General features: G+C 47.7%; 1 protein-coding gene across 3 annotated transcripts in view; it reads right to left on the reverse strand.

Moving 5' to 3' along the window:
- The window catches only part of sema6cb (semaphorin 6Cb), a 138,602-nt gene that overhangs the window by 20,090 nt on the left and 101,871 nt on the right, over positions 1-16,641 (reverse strand). For all 3 annotated transcript variants that reach the window (XM_070965545.1, XM_070965547.1, XM_070965546.1), the window contains exons 16-17: positions 16,098-16,235; positions 9,525-9,602 (exon numbers count right to left, since the gene is read on the reverse strand). In XM_070965545.1, coding sequence (XP_070821646.1) covers positions 9,525-9,602; positions 16,098-16,235 — 216 coding nt within the window. The remainder of the gene's footprint in view (positions 1-9,524; positions 9,603-16,097; positions 16,236-16,641) is intronic.

Consider the following 16,641-nt stretch of genomic DNA (forward strand, 5'->3'; position numbering starts at 1 on the left):
AAGTGGTGAACGTCGCTCCATCCTCTATGAACGACTGAGCCTTTCCAGGACGCCCCTTTCACACCCAATCTCCTGTTTACCTGTGGAACGATCCAAACAGGTGTTTTGGAGGGTTCCACATCTTTCAGTCTGTGAAACGTGTCGCTGCATCAGATTCAGACAGAAATCAATGAAGCCGAGGAGCTCGAACTTTAAATATTTTGTCTTTGTGCTGTTTTTAATTGAGTTTATGTCAAAAAGGGCTCACCGGTTATCACATTATGTCTTATTTATTCTTCATACAGCCTCCTGTCTTGCTTGCAGCTGCCGTTTTATCTCATGCAAGAACATACTGACCATTGACTACACTGACTTCATGCAGAGTCAATCACGTCTGCACTTTGTGATTGAGATGAACTTGAGAGCTGAGGCACATTTGAGCAAAAAGGGAAACAAATGCTCAATCATGCAAATTAAATCCTTCAAAAATGCCTTTGCTGTGAAATTTCTGTCATTCTGAACTTGCTGCTGTGCAATCCAAATCCTCTCAATCCATCTTCTGAACCTCTCCTCCAAAGTGACAAGAAACCCCATCTGACAATTATCGATTTTCTGCCGCTCGGGTGAAAATGTGCCCGCGATTGATACGCTGTTCTCCCTCCAATAGTCGCGCCATCTTTCACCTCGGAGTCAATCAGAAATCAAAGTCTCATCCAGGCGCGCCCGTTCGTCGGGTGAGTAATGAGATTGCGCCGACGCACGGTGGAGCGGAAGCGCTTCTGGCCGAGCGGAGCTTCACGTCGACGCCAGCCATCTTCCCACACGTTGTAATGAACCAAATGAAGCTCACACGCTGCACAAGCACAAGCGTAATGATCCGGCATTCACGCCGAGACACTTTGTACAGGCGGGCGCGCACGCCTACTCTAAAACAAACCAATTAGTTCCTTATATAACCTAAACACAAACCTACAGCTCGCAGATTACATGCAAACACAGTCTTCCAGCGCTCATCTATAATTGGCAAACAAGCTCCTCTCTCACACAGAGGCAATACAAACACACGCTCGCGTACATAAAGTTTCAGCTTCCCCTCCAGAGGCTCGCATTCCTCAGCGCAGACGTACGCCTCGGCTCCTGAGAGGAACATCAGACGCCTAAATTGGAGGCAGAAGCCGGTGAACAGCCAAAGAGCGAGAACGCCGAGCTCAGCTGGAAGGAGAGAGATCGCCTCGAAGAATTAATCACCTCAATTTCTTCAGCGTGTGTTAGAGCTGCAACTCCGCCGTCAACTGTCAGGTTTCGGGGCGTGTTTGTAAAACCCGCTGTGAGGAGGCTGCTTAGCACACTGATGCACACCGGCTCTCTCATAGTACGCTCCTTTACGGGAGGATTTGGTGGAAGACAGGAGGTGATTAGCAAATCAGAGAACGCCGGGCTGATGCTGAAGAGTGAAAACACACATTCAGAGGACGTGTTTTTACTGCAGTTCGTGCTGACGTCACACCTGAAACGCACGCGACCGTATCTACAGTTTCCTCTGGTGTCAAATGTTTTCTTAACTTTATGTTCGAGCTGCGACCCTCCAAACAAAGCTTTGTCTGCTGGCGACCTCTTTGTCCTCTGTGTCACATCTCACGTCAAAAGGTTGTGACCAGAGCCATTATTTCCTCCCAGAGGCCTGAAGAGGTCAAAGCATCCATTGATTGACACACACAAAATGAAAAGATGAGAAGAAAGCTGGAAAAACATGAAGGATGATCTGACCTTCACCATGGGAACTAAAGAATTTACTAAAAGAAGCTAAAACCAACAAGGAATTCAACCTGCTAGCAACAGTCGGCGCAGCAGAGCACGATTCATGTTACAGACACCTTGTTTGTCTAAAACTCTTCAAAACACACCAGAAAGTCACTTTGTTCAAATGTATTTGTGCATATTTATGATTGGAAATGGCAAAAAATCTCAAATACGGCAAAAATATCACAAGAAACTTTGCTTTTGAAAACAGCAGCATCCTCCTCGGCTTCTCCTGCAGACAGAAGAACCCAAAACTAAGAAAGTAAGAAAGCAGAGGCTGTCGCAGCGCTCCTCTTCATCACCATAACGAGCGACTAAAGGACTGCGAGGGTCAGAAGACGCAAATTCATTCATCGAAAAACGCCATAATGGAGGCGCAGAGGTACGAGCTGGAGCGCGCTCAGTGCCGCCTGCTCTCAGATCAACGATGCTAATCGCAGTCTTTGAGCAGAGGGGGGGCTGTCATTGTCCTTCTCTGGCGTTCATGCACATGAACGAACAGTCGAATGTGACCGTCGGGCAGGAATTCGTTTTGTTCTGCTCAGCTTTCCAAACACAAGGAGCAACATCTGTCTGGCTTTCCCATAAACCCTTTCAGTCTGGGGTCACGTCCTGCATCTGGCTCCGTCACACTCTGAACAAACGGCAGTCGAACCTTCGATGACCGCGATGCTGTTATCTGAGCGTTAAAGGTCTTGTCCCGCTCGGCCAAACAAAGCAAACTGACAGTGTGTCAGTGTGTGATCGCTATTTGTGTCTCGGCGTCGATAATAAAAGGGCTCTGCGCTCAGTGGCACAACGATGACTTGATTTAACAAATCAGAGAGAAGGTTTTTGGCTGACGGGCCTTTAATTCTAATGAATGCAGTGTTGACTAAACCTGAAACAACATGTCACACCGACGTATTCACTGAAGGCGAGCATCCGCACGGCAAATTAACACCTGCAGACGAGAGTCCACGAACACAAAGTGATGAATTCACAGCTAGCCTCGATGACGACGTGAAGGCCAGCGGGAACGCTGATTTGTTTTCAGTCTGCAAACATGAAAGCTGAAATGTTCTGCCTCAGATCTGCAGAGTTAAATCAATATTCCACCAAACAGTTTTTAATTATGAAACACGCCGAGGTGATCGTTTCATGTTCTGCTCAAAGAGCTTCGCAGGTTCGGCTGCTTGTTTCCAAAAGGTGGAGACACAAATTCTGACTCTAGGACTGATCATAGTCACGGTTCTGCGTCGTGGTGCATCGGACAAAGATGAATGCTCCAACATGTGGCGTTCAAGGCCTCGCGAATCGTCTGTTTGACTGCACGTCCTTCTCGTTGAGATCATCAAATATCTGTGACTGTCGACATTCTTTTTCTGAACAGTTCTCGTCTTTCCATCCAACATTACGACAGAAAACAAGCACAAATTAGCGCCTTTCGTTGGTGTCGTGTATTCAGTTCCACGTGGGATTTCAGGGGTTCGCCGCTGCCCTCCAGTGGCTGATACGACAAATGCACCACGACTCCTGTTTGAGCAACGTTTCCTAAAAACCCTCAACTCAAAAACAAGTTTTAAACTTCTTTAAAGAGCAGAATATTCATCTGTGAACTGCTCTGAAAGGTCTGAAGACACAGACAGGACAGGAAAGTCTAATGCGATCCTGGTTTTGGTCTTCTCGTTGGATTTCTTTGACCAAAGACCATCACCAGCCTTCTTTTCAGCATTTCAACCTGCACTGCACGGACGTGCCTGTTCCAGGATCTGTCTACATCCTCCGTCCTTGGCTGTCCTCTGTTTTGGCGTTGTGCTGGCGAGTCATTATGTCAAATGCATAATGGATGACACATAAACTGGAGCACCCAGAAACAATATGAAGCTGAGCCTTCCAGCCACACAATCTTTCAATTTGCGAAGAAACGGAATAAGGAGGAGGGCCGCGAACGCTCTCCCCGCTCCCTCTCCGACCCTCCGATCAGCCGCAAATCAGTCATTAAAATTTATGCCGCTGCTGGATGAGAAAGGACTGGAGGAGGAGAAGAGACTGATAGTCCACGAGAGAGTGATGTGAGAGGGGAGACGTGAGAAAGAGGCAGAGCAGGAAGTCCCAGGAGGAGGACGACTTCTGAGCCGCTTCGGCTCGAACTGGTCAGGCCCTTCACATCAGTCCCATCGCCGTCCCTTTATCATCCTCGTTCCCTTTCTGCTTTCACCATCGTTCCCTTTCTGCTTTCACCATCCGCTCCTCGCCTCCCCTCGCTGATTTACACCCACATATAAAGATATCAGTGAATGCAGGTTGAAAATCTGATGCTTCTTTAGAGGCTGAGCAGACGCTTTCTGTCCTCGAGCAGAGAGGCTGAAATGAAAAACAGATGTCCTGCTTCTCCTCCTTTGTTTACCTCTCCGTCCTTTGCTCTGTCCTTCACTTTTCCCTCCTTTAATCCATCTATTTCTCGTTCTTTAGCCTCCTCCTTTATCTCCTTCTCTCCGTCTCCGTCGTTCTTTCGTCCGTCCATGCCTCCCCCTCTCTCTGGCAGGGGGCTGATGGTTCAGTCTGGACGGGATATTTTGGCCGATCTTTCTCACGTTCTGGTCCGTCGGTTTCCAGCGAGGCTCGGTCCTGCACGCTAAACACCGACTCATAAATCAAACCTCGGCGAGCGGCTCGGAGCACTTTGCCAGCGTGAAGCCACATCGGCACTTCCTCACGTCTCGCTGTGCTTGCGAGGACCTTCCAGGGACGGCCGCTGACTCCTGACCTCAAACCACACACCTAACCCTACTCTTAATTACAGCCCTGACTCTAAAACTCACTCCTGGAAGTCGTGGCTAAATTAAAAACTGCCTTTTCCTCCTGCTCACCAACTCTTCGTGCCTTATTACGCAGACAGTTTTAATAAACCAAAACATACTTCCTATCAAAATCTCATTACTTTAACTTCCTCGATGCAGAGCGTCTTTAATGATTAACTCAGCGTGCACCAGGAGGCATAAAGAAAAGTTCAGTTCATAAAACTTTCATGGGTTTCCAAACAAATAAAGTCTCTTATTACTGGACTTCCTGCTTGTTTTGAACTAATGAAATGACCCCTCTCTTCACAAAATTGCATCTGAAAAGGAAGCAGATAATCAGATTTACCACTCCTCCTCTCAATCAGAAAACCAGTAAATCAGCGCTCAAAGCTCCAGTGACGGCATTTCTGAATCCCCTGAGCTGGAAATGACGACATGCGGCCGTCTGACTGACTGACTTGAAGTTCAGGGAAAAGACGACATTTTGAGTTTTTCCCATAACGTTGGCTGAAGCCAGCAACACGTTAGCTTAACTACTCCCTGGCCAGTCTGAACAGACAACCGGCAGAGACTCCAGGAAGTAACTGGACCTCGCCAGGAAACAGTCTGGAACATTAACCTCCCTTAAAACAGTGGAAAGTCGGTTTTATATTTCGTTTTTTCAACATATTAAACAAACATGCGTGTTAATTAGTACCAGTTAGACGTGCTGGGAGGCTGATTTTGTTACCACTGGACAGAACCAGGTCAGCTGGTATCAATCTTTTCATGAAACTCTAAAAGTGAATGAGCTTCATCAAATATCAAACTTCTCCTTTAACTGAAGCCTGAAAATCTGCAGCACCATCCACTCGCTGTTTGCTTCGAATGCTCACTTTCTTAAGAACTCACCTCCACCACCACCGCTGTGTAGCACCCACCTGGGTGATGCACAGCAGCCACACATCAGTCTGAGGTGGAGGGAAGGGAAACTCTTAGCCAATTAAGCTGAGGGATGACTGGGCGACCAGATGGAGAGAAGCAGGCTGGGAAGTTTTCCAGGACACCGGGGAACCCTCTGCTCCTCGTGATGAGTGTCCTGGGATGTTTAATGACCGCGGCGACACACAAGACTTCGGTTTAACATCTTATCCAAGGGACAGCACAGCGGGCCAATCGCTGCACTGGGATTCATCAGGACCAGAGCGAAGACTGCCCCCAACTGGCCGACCAAGACCTGAGTTTCTGTGGAAGTTTAGATGCTTTTCTGTGCCCTGAGCCACTGCAGTACACTGCAACTACCGCGAATACAGGCTGATTACAGCTGCTGTCCTTCAGCACAGCGACAGAAGCTCCTTTCAAGCTCAGAGCTGAGTGTTTGATTCTCAAAAGATTTTGGAAAAGACGCAGGGTTAATGTTACGTTAGCTTAGCTTAGCTTAGCTTACCATGAAGACAGGAAGTACGAAGCAACAGCTAGCTCTGCTCTGCATGAAGGTAACAAAAGCTGCCTGCCAGCACCTGAACCTGACGCAGCAACACCGAAAGATGTGGGACGCTCCAAAAACACCTGTTTGGATCATTCCACAGGTAAACAGGCTCACTGGTAACAGGTGAGAGGATCATGACTGGGTATGAAAGGGGCATCCTGGAAAGGCTCAGCCGTTCATAGAGGATGGAGCGAGGTTCACCTCTTTGTGAACACATGACTGGATGAACTGTTGCTGATCAGTCTTTATATTAAAGATAAGACAAACCAGCAGATGCAAACAGCTGGCTGACTCCAGGAAGCGACCGCACACCTCTGCAAAACAAAAAACGTTGCTGTTTTCTGATTACAGGGACCAAAAAGATGTCCTACAATAACTCAAATATTATCCTGTCAGATACAGAAATGTAGGAGGGCACAAAAAAAGAAAACATGCATCTAAAAGAGGAAAAAATCCCATTAGCCTCTGTCCGTGTGAGGGCAGCGAAAGCAACACGTCTGGGTGGCCAAGCAGGGGTCTGCAATAATTCCAGGTCTGCACATTTTCAGCCGTCAGAATAATCTATTGCAAGCTAGTCCACAGTGGAAGGTGTGTGTGTGTGTGTGTGTGTGTGTGTGTGTGTGTGTGTGTGTGTGTGTGTGTGTGTGTGTGATGGAGAGGCAAGAGCAGTGGGATGTCAGTCTATAGAAAACGCCACACAAACACACACACAAACGCACACACACAGTTTACAACCAATGTACATAGAGGTAAGAGAGGAAAAACACCCAGCGTGGTGATTCAGGAACAGGTTGTACATCAACCACACAGGGACACACAAAGTCCTTGACTGTCAGGAGGCACATAGGAGGAGAAAATAGTACCTTTAACTGCCTCTACTCCTCCTCCTCCTCCTCTGCTCTTAACTGCATCCATCTGTCCGTCTACCCATTCATCCCTCCATCCATCTGTCCATCCAACCACCTATTCATCTTTCTTCCCCATTTTGCCAGACAGCGCGGCACGCCGCGTGATTGAAACACATGCAGCCCAACATCGCTTTTGATTTTATGACACGGGCTTTGAGGGAGGGGGGGAGTGAGGGAGTGGGGGGGTGGGGGGGGTCACAGAAAGAAGAAAGGAAACCAAAAGAAAGCGAACGTGGAGGAAGATTTAGAAGAAGAAATGACCGGCCTGCTGCATGCACGTCAACATCTGACGGAGATTATCTTGCTTGTTTTTGTCGTGCATTCAGCAAAATCGTCTCAAATTTTGGTTTCATGATGTCACTGAATTTCTTCCAAACGGCCAATCAAATAATCTTATTCTAAACTATATGTAAACAGTCTTTCAATGTGGTCCCTCTCTCCTCTCTGATTCCCCTCTTCAATCATCGGAGGCGACTCCAACAGCTCGGATGTTAAAAAGACTTCGAGCTTCAGCCAAAATGAGCTTTTTGAGGTAACGTCTCCGTCTGATCTACAAGCACGGACACATCGACTGGCCGGCCAGCTGCATACAGCTGCTAATAAGCTGAAGAACAGCAGCAACGAGCAGAGCAAGCTGCCTGCGATGTGAAGACGGGTCAGTTTAGACGCTGGATTGAGTTTATTCTAAACATCACGGCTAATAAAACACTGCGTGTGTTTGGTTTGGAGGCTGCAGTTTCCACAGTTTGTTTACACTTTGTCTCTGTGCTCCTGCCGGCTCAGCTGTCAATCAATCCCTACACTGTCCCACCCCTCAGACGCTACAGGAGCTGAACTTTTTTTCTTCTTTACATCAGAAAATAATAATAACAAACACACGCACACGCACCCTGCGTTAGCCACCGCGGCGCAGGTCAATATCTCCGAGCCTCGAATCGCTCCCTGCCAGTTCAAAGGAACAGATAAGTAAATTATGTCCTTTCTTTTTCTGATTGGCTCTCTTAGGATTTTTATATGCGTAGCACACGTCGGGACCTCGAGGATAAACAAGATGGAAACACGCTGGGGGTCTCAAACGGGAGCAGCCACGTGTTTCAGCAGGAACTGCTGGTCAGATATTCATCATGCTGATGTTGCCCACTCGTCTAATTCTAGATTAGCTATTGATTATAAAGTACCGCCGCCGCCCCGGCGGTGCACGCGGGTCCGGCTGATGTGAACGGTGCTCAACAAGTCACTGGAGGAGATATGAAGATTATTGCTTCTGCAGCTGCCTGACTTCACATTATTGACTAACTTACAAATCTCTCCGCTGTGACTGCGAGTTAGAGAACTAATAATGCAGTAGCTGCCTCCGCCCGTGTGCTCTCGGACCGACGAACGCCACAGCGGCTGATCTCGCTAATTAGTACAGCTTCGTCCAGAGAAGAATTAACAGCTGAAACTGCTGGAGTGTTTGGTTAGAGAGCGAATCTGCGCGCTTTAGCCCGTTGGCGGTTCGTGACTGGAGACCTCTGCGTTGAAGGGCAGAAAATTGCTGCTCCAACTTTAATGGGCTCGAAGTTTGAGGCGTGCTGCACAAACCAGTGACGTCCACCAGGAACAACAGACGCATCACATTTATTCAACCCCTTCACGTCCAGTTTCCTGTTTATTTCCACTTTAAGGTCATGTTGTATTCGACGCACACTCGTACCTTCCACCGCTGATTTCTTCTGAATCTTTGTTCCTGCTCTGCTTGTTCATTCTGCTGCTGTGACGACGTTCTTATCTGTACTGAATCTGCACGCACTGAGGGATGTTTACGTTCAGCCAAACACTCACTCAGACCTTCGCTCCATCAGCGGAAACATTCTAGATGTCTTTTGCATCATTTTATCCGCATTATGCACAGTACCTGTCACACGCGGACGCTCTGCATCGGCACGACAGTTGAACGCCTGCTTTCGTGGGACTGAACCATATTTGGCGGCACAGCGTGAGTTTAACATTCTCGGTTTATAGCTGCAGTCACGCTGCACCTGACGCTCGTCCATATTAGACACCTGCACATAAAAATCTGTTTATCCCTCGCTAAAGAGCCTTCATGACTTCTTTAAGGCGAACAGCTTTGGCACCGGTGACTCAGCAAAGGTTTCTGACTGTATTTGGGCTCGACTTCCTTTCGCTGAGCCTTGAAACCCACCAGACATGTTGCGTGTTTTGCTGTGAGCGCGTCGTCGCAGCTGCTGCACAGAGCACTTTGTTTTTGTCCCATATGAACACAACAGTAAACAACAACGGCTGAACCAAAGCAGCCACGAGGCGCAGACGTCAGCACGCCTCTCTGACCTGCGTTTGTCCAAATCCGCCTAAATATTTGTCCCTGAAATCAAACTCATTTTAAGGTTTTCCTCGTGACATTAAGTGCTCGAGCCTGGATGCTGGAAGCAGACGGCGTCTCATAACAACACATCAACACTTCAGAGCATCGCAGCAGGACGAACGCACGTCAAACGCATCCGAGCAGCGAAGCAGCTTTTACTGAAGCCGACATTTGTTCGCTCTCCCCTAATAATAAGCACAAAGTGGAGGTGTGTCACTTACTTGAAGCCAGGTGAGACGGTGGCACAGCTGCCCGACTTCAGCCAAATGCAGTAAGGGTCCCGTGAGGACAGACAGCTTCTGCACGACAGACAGAGAGACAGACAGACGGTCAGTGATGGAAACACTGTCTCTGTGCTGGAGGAAGGAGCTTCAAGTGAAGCAGAGGAAAAAAAAAAAAAAAACACTTTAAATAAGATGAAATTGCTGCATTTTCATTGTAAGCATGCTGAGACGTTGCACAAATAGTTATCATCAACCAAACATCTCTAATTGACAAATGAGCCATTTTTGTGAACACTCAAATTGCAGCATAATTTTGTTTTTTTATGCAAATGCAACAGAGTCTGCTGGTGTTTAAAGGCACAGTCTTTCCTGAATGGAGGACGACGGTCATTTACGACGTGCGTATCACAGTGTCTGCACAGGGCTATTATGCGTGAATAAAATATGTCATTTGTTACGTTTTCAGTCGCAAGCACTGACTAACCAACATTACTGCGAGCTCCATAACAGAGATAAACGCAAACACAAAGAGCGACGGGAAGATCACAATCGGATTAGTCTTTGAGCAGAGCCGGACTGGATTTGTTTTTGTTTTCTTATTGAAGTAAAGGGAATAAAAGCAGCTTCTTTTGTCCTCTTCTGCTTCTCTTACAGGCTTTAAAGGCCCAATCCATAATTGATTTGACCATATAAATTAGTATTTACTCCCACGTAATTGAGGACTTTAACTAAATCTTGGACTTTGTGTTTCTCAAACGATCATAATTGTTTTACTTCTGTGCTTCCAAGAAATGCTGTAAACAAACCTTCGACGGCCTCGGAAAAAGATTAATTTCACATCCTGTATCCTGTGTTTTAGGAAATGAAATGTCAAGTCCTTTTAGAATATCAGCAGATTCAGCTCTCAGTTTACAGAAGCAACCAGCTGTCGTCCACAACAACAAACAAACAAACAAACCATCCTCAGTATGAATGGTTTCCTCTCGCCCTTAAGGCCGCAGGTGGCCTTCAGCTACGCTCAGCGTTCAGTGCAGCTATGCTAACCACAGCCTCTTTCCAGCCTCATGCTAACAGCCTGCTCCGACGCGCAGGACGCGGTCTGTTTTTGTGATTGAGCGAACATCGTGCTGTGCGGACTTGCACGCGCGCTTCCTCCATTCACGGCAGGCAGCATTAACCAGCATCAGCAGCAATTAGTCACATTCCCCGCAGTACATAATCCCAGCCGAACCCTTCCTGATCTGCTGTCAGTGCCTCCGCCTCATGTTTGATTTAAGTCTGCGGTTTTTAATCCTGCACTCCGGAATGAGTTGCATGATCCTTTTGGTCTTCATCCCGCCGCCGTGTAATTGCAAAACAACACCGGGTGTCAGTGAGAGAATTAACAGTGCTTTTGCGGCGCGCTGCAGACGGCGCTCTCTGCAGGTCTGCGGCGTTCACCCGACACGACGAGCTTAAAGCACACATTGACAAAAGACTGACAAACAATAATGTTTATCTGCAGTCACTTTAGAGATGTTTTTCAGCCCGTTACACTGAATAATGCCAACACAGGTAGAAGTAAACAAACAAACAAACAAACGTCTGCAGACTGCTGCTGGGTGCAGCGTCATGTCAAAGCAAAGCCAAGTTTTAATGAGGACTCCTGTGACCTGTTTTAAATATCTAAAATTACTTGCAGCTACCTGAACTGAGCGTGCAGGTGTTACACCACCTTCACCCTCAGTCTGTAAACATGACAGAGAAATCCCAGCGAGAGCGCGTCGCTCTGACAGAACAGAGGGAAACTGATCCCTGCACCGCGCCTGCAGCGGAGAACCGAGCACGACGCATGCAAAATATTACACACGCTTCTCAGTTGTTCTTTTTTTATATGGAAACAACACGAAAAACCATAATAAGAACACCTGATAGAGACACATAACCAATTCAGATGAACTGACAGGGGCGTACGTAAGTTTTTCTGAACCGACGCCCCCCCAGGAGGACCTCATTTGTCAGTCAGTTTCTTCCAAAAGCACCATGCTGCCCCGCCCACACATGCTAACCCCCTGCCAACGACGTCGCAGTGTGTCAGCCTTTCCTCCAGCCCAGATTCACAAACAGAAGTCCAACACACGGATCAGCTTCAGGCATTTTCAAACCACCGATGTGGCTGTTTTCCTTCGGAGGAACGTCTCCGTAATAATGCAAATCCTCTGCAGTTCATGCAGATTTAGTGACGCTCACAGAGTTTGTTTCTTGTTGAGACTGTCGAGAAGTGTTTGTTCGAGCCGACAATGGATTTGTGGCTCGTAACACTTCGTGCCGAGTGTCTCAAGGCCTGTGCTGACCGTCCTGCTGAACAAACATGTTTTCCACCACTTCTATAATTATCAAGAGAATAACTGAGCGATTAGCTTCATCATCCCAAAGAGTGACTGATTTGAGGACGCAGGAAACTGCAGCCAGCACACGACACTCCCAAACCTGAGGGAGTCAAACCACGTCACGAGTCACGATGAGGCTTTTTTCAGCTTGTCAAATCCTGTCAAAGCTCATCTGATCTGTGACTGGAGTCTGTGAAAGTCTGGAGTACAGCACAGACCACGTGGTCCGGGGCGAGATACTTAATGGATTATTTAGCCGACGACAATAAAAACACATGCTTCTAAAATGACCGGCGGGCTGAATGGATGCAAACGTCCTGAGCTTCATTTAAACGACTCGAGTGAACGCTGTTTCTGGTGTACAGTAAAACCTAAACGTCAGAGTGAAACACAAATTTCTCTCATCAGTAAAAACTGTTGTTTTCCCCTTGTTGTTGTCTGGCAGCAGCGCAGACTGACGGAGGACTTCGGGCATCCAGGTCCTAAAATGACTGTGGCCCCCGTGTGTGGCGGCGAACATAAGACGCCGCATAGAGCAAGTTTAATAAATTATTCATCGGCTTGCCATAAGGTATATGCATCTCTCTCCCCGTTCTGCTTCTCCTCTCCTCTGCATCATCGCATCCCTCTGCAGCTACATGACAGGAACGAGCCTCTGCACTGAAGCACCATGGGAAAAAAGAGGCCGGCGGTGTCCAGCTGTGGTTTCGCTGAGAGCCGCGAAGTGAAGTGTTCCCTGTCTGTTCTCATATTTGCAGCTTATATACGACGTGTTGGTGTGTGTCCCTCGTTACTCTTTAAAACTTCAGACGTGTCACACACCTTCCTGCTCGCGGTCCGTCATGCTATGATGAACAGATAGGTGTGTGCGTTCGCCTGCAGCCCCGGCGTGGAAGGAATATCCATTAGCTGCAGAGAGGACAGGGGATTTATCCAGCTTCTGAGGCTGAGGCTCATAACTTCCAGCTGTCATTTAGCCAATATCCTGGGAGCAGCACAGGCCTGACTCGCTGGAGATGGTTTCAGTGAAAATGACGCTGCTGCTGAAAAATTTAACGCGAGGAAGCTGTCAGAGAAATACAAACTGAAATCGAAGGAGATGATTAAATACGGCTTCATTTGCCACATTTATCATGTGTTTTTCCACACGATGAAAGGAAAGGCCTCTTCTGTCATTCACATACAAACTGTGGTGGCACGGCTCAGGTTTCCTGTCCTGGTTAGTGAAACTCATTGAGAAACCAAAGCCGACAGTGAAAAACCCAAAGTTTCACAGATCAGCTTCACTTCTGACCTTTCGCTCCAACACACGGCTTTCCTGCGCAGTAAAGGATTATCATCGACATTCCAGGTGAGGTCGCTTTCAGTTTCACCTCCAAATAAAGTTGTAATAAAGGCTGCCCCCCCCCACATAAGAAAAACTGACAGTATCAGTTGTTTCAGTGGGTGGACTGATGGGCCAATGAGAGGCCGCCTTTCATGTCCCGTCCCACCAGTCAAGACTGTTTCCTACCAACCAGATCACTGTCCAACCTGAGGCCAGCCGCCATCTTTACAAAAGCCACCTCAACATGACCAAACCATAGTGGCGGACCATAGCTGCATAACTGCCATCTGATTGGTTGTTCTCTTGCCCTTTTGGACGTTCACTGCCGTGATGGCGTCTTCCCAGATTAAGAGCCCAGCTGTAAAAAAAACACCACAGCGATCCTAAAAGGCACAGATGCCGTAAATGGTCCGTATCGACAGCACTTCATGGGTGACAGTAAAAACTGTTTTTTCTCTGAGAGCAGTCGCTAAGTTAATATAGCAAAGGAAATATCCACTGCAGTTAAAAAAATCCCTGGCTCTACAGATTTTAAAGGTTTGGGGCCTCTTCTGCCCTTTTATTGTATTTTTTTTTTATTAAAACTCCCATTTCATACAGTTCTTAGCCGCTGCTGAAAACAGAGCACCTTCTGAAAGCTAATATTGGCAGCAGGGCCTCGAGTGAAAAAGGAAACCTGACGGTGCAGAGAGAGAGAGAAACGAGCCAAGAGTGAGAGAGACGGAGAGAAAATGGAGGCAGGAAACAGAGAGATGGGTGAGTCTCATCTGTAGGGAGGCAGATTCATTGGTGTGGTAAAGCAGGATATGGCAGCTGAAACCTGACCTCCTGGCCAGTGCTGATGAGGCTTACGGGGCCCCTAATCCCAGGATGAGGTGTGCTGGAGCTCTGCTCTCTAAAAAGGATCTGGGGATGTAGCCGGCCCATAAGCCCTCTCCTCATTCCTTCTTTTCCTCCGTTCTCTGCTCCAGCTTCAGAAAAAAAAAACATGGCGGCCACCACCGCTGGCTCCCAGCCAATCAGCTGGATCCAATTTATGACTAAACGATGTTGAGAGCTTCTCCAGGCCTGTGCAATGAGGGGTTAGCATGCTATGGGGGTATATGTATTCCCCGCTGGAGCCGAGGAGAAATCCTTCCTCTGGCTGGAGAAAAGGGGGAGACGCATGGGGCCAGCATTCCTCACAGCCCCAAAAATAGATCCCGAAGCTGGAGAGCGAGCACATTAAGTGGGGCTAAAACATGCCTGACAAAACAAAAGGCTGCAGACAGAGAGAGGTGCTCGAAGGCTCTGCTGCGCTCAGCTCACAAACTTCTTCGAAAAGCAGCGTCAGCCTCTTGACACGTCTGCTCTGTCCCATCTGCAGAAGATTACACTGAACACAACACCACCATCCCTCTCTCTGTTCCTTTAATTCCAAAGTCACCCATGCTCATTTGGTCTATAAAATGTCAGTAAATAGCAAAAAAAATGCACATCACAATTTCCCAGAGTGCAACACGGCGGCTTCAGATGTGTGATTTATCTGACCAACGGTCCGAAAACTCAAAACGGTTTAACAAGCAGCTTGTTTACATTAAGTAAGTGTGTTAAAGTCGGCTCTCTGCAGTAACCTGATGATTAAAAACTCCATGTAAAACAGAAACATGGTTGTCCGAATTCAAGTGAGGGATCAGAGAGACGTCCAGGCTCAAATCCAGGAAAAGTAAACAATCGTTTCAAATTAAGTCACCAGATCACTGTAAACTTAGCAGTAAATCCTCACATTCGAGAGGAAGGAACCAGTGAATTTGGGGCAAACAGGCTTCGCTTTCCACCAACTCTGTTAATTGCAGAGTTTAGCGGTTAGCATGCTAACTGTAAAACCCCCAAAATGCCCCCTGGAAACACTTCCTCTCATCGCAGCTGAACATGGCATCATGTAGCTCGGGCAGGAATCGGATCAGGACCAGCTTGGAGAAATGTTCAACCTTGCCTTTAACCACAGCATCTGTGGCGCGGCAGCTACAGCGAACGTCCCCACAGCTCAGCTTAATCTCGCTCTCACTCACCTGCCAACATCACAAATAAGCTCAGAGTGCTGTTTTTGGGGAAGGGGGCCCAACTAAGTGCATGCACCGCGCAGATAATAGCATAACATCTGCTATTTGGGACGGGCTTTGTGACGGCGTCGTGAGTGGACGCAAGTCTTGAGGAAACGGATGCTGCTCTTCTTCAGCTGACTGGCGGTTCTTCCCTGGGGGGGGCTCTACATTCACGCAGCATTTCCGTCTCCGTCTTCAGGCTGGTTTGGAGACACTGCAGCATCTTTGAGCAGTTTTCTCTCTGTGACATTTCACTAATTTCCTGCCTCAACATTTTTTTCAACGTGGATCCTGCAGGCAAACATGAAAACACATTTTAAAGGATTTTTGCACTCGTAGTGCCAATTCTGGCCTTGATTAGGACTCCACGTGATCCACTTTCTCAGGAGGTTTTGTCGCCCTTCAATCTTATTTCTCCCTCAGACTCAAACTGGACCTCGTCAGTCTTCTTCTGCTTAGGACTGTAACTCATAATTATTACAGTTTTTGATAAATCTATAGATTTGTTTTATTAAGACTTGAATTGTTTAATCTGTAAATTGTCAGAAAATAGATCAAATCCCCCATCACAAGTTCCCAAAGCCTTGAAACTGACACCTATCAGGGTCTAGGCTGCAGGATCCGTCAAGTGGAGCAGAGACTCACTCTCAACACGAGGAGGCAAACCTTTGTTTTCCAGCGGTAATATGAAGCTAATCAAGTAATTGGTTAATCTGCTAATTGTTTCAGCACAGGGATGTGCGACCCCTGACTGCGGCAGAGGCAAAGCCGTGCTCTCCAGGTGACTCACTTCTTGCAGGTGCTGTAGTCGGAGCAGCGGCTCAGCGGCACGCGGATCACGCAGCTGGAGAACGCCACGAACAACGCGTGATGATCCCGATCCAGCTCCAGACCCAGCACCCTCCTGTCCTCCCCCCGCACGTTGCACCTAGGAACACAGACAAACACCAACTGTCAAGATCAGACATTTTCGATTTCGTTTCATTTTCGAATCGGCGCCGCAGACGACCCGCGCTGTCTGCAAATTGTACAGAGAGCCGGCTGTGAATCGAACTCGGCGCAGATAGACTTCACAAGCCGTGCAGTCAGAAAACAAAAGAAGACACAGAAGAAGAAAAAGCATCCCCTCGAGCTGTACAGGGTGACGCAAAGTGTTACAACAGACCAAAGAGTGGGTGGGCAGGGCAGATGAAGGCAGAACACTGAGAGGAGCAGAGAGAGCGAGAGGGGAAGAAAGACGCCGAGCACAGGGCGAAGACAGAAAGAAGAAGAGGGAGAAAAGAGGAGGAACAATTAAGGACAAACTGAAGCGCTTCCATCAGAACAGCACCCAA

This window comes from Chaetodon trifascialis, chromosome 7, assembly GCF_039877785.1.
Source record: "Chaetodon trifascialis isolate fChaTrf1 chromosome 7, fChaTrf1.hap1, whole genome shotgun sequence".
NCBI lineage: Eukaryota > Metazoa > Chordata > Actinopteri > Chaetodontiformes > Chaetodontidae > Chaetodon > Chaetodon trifascialis.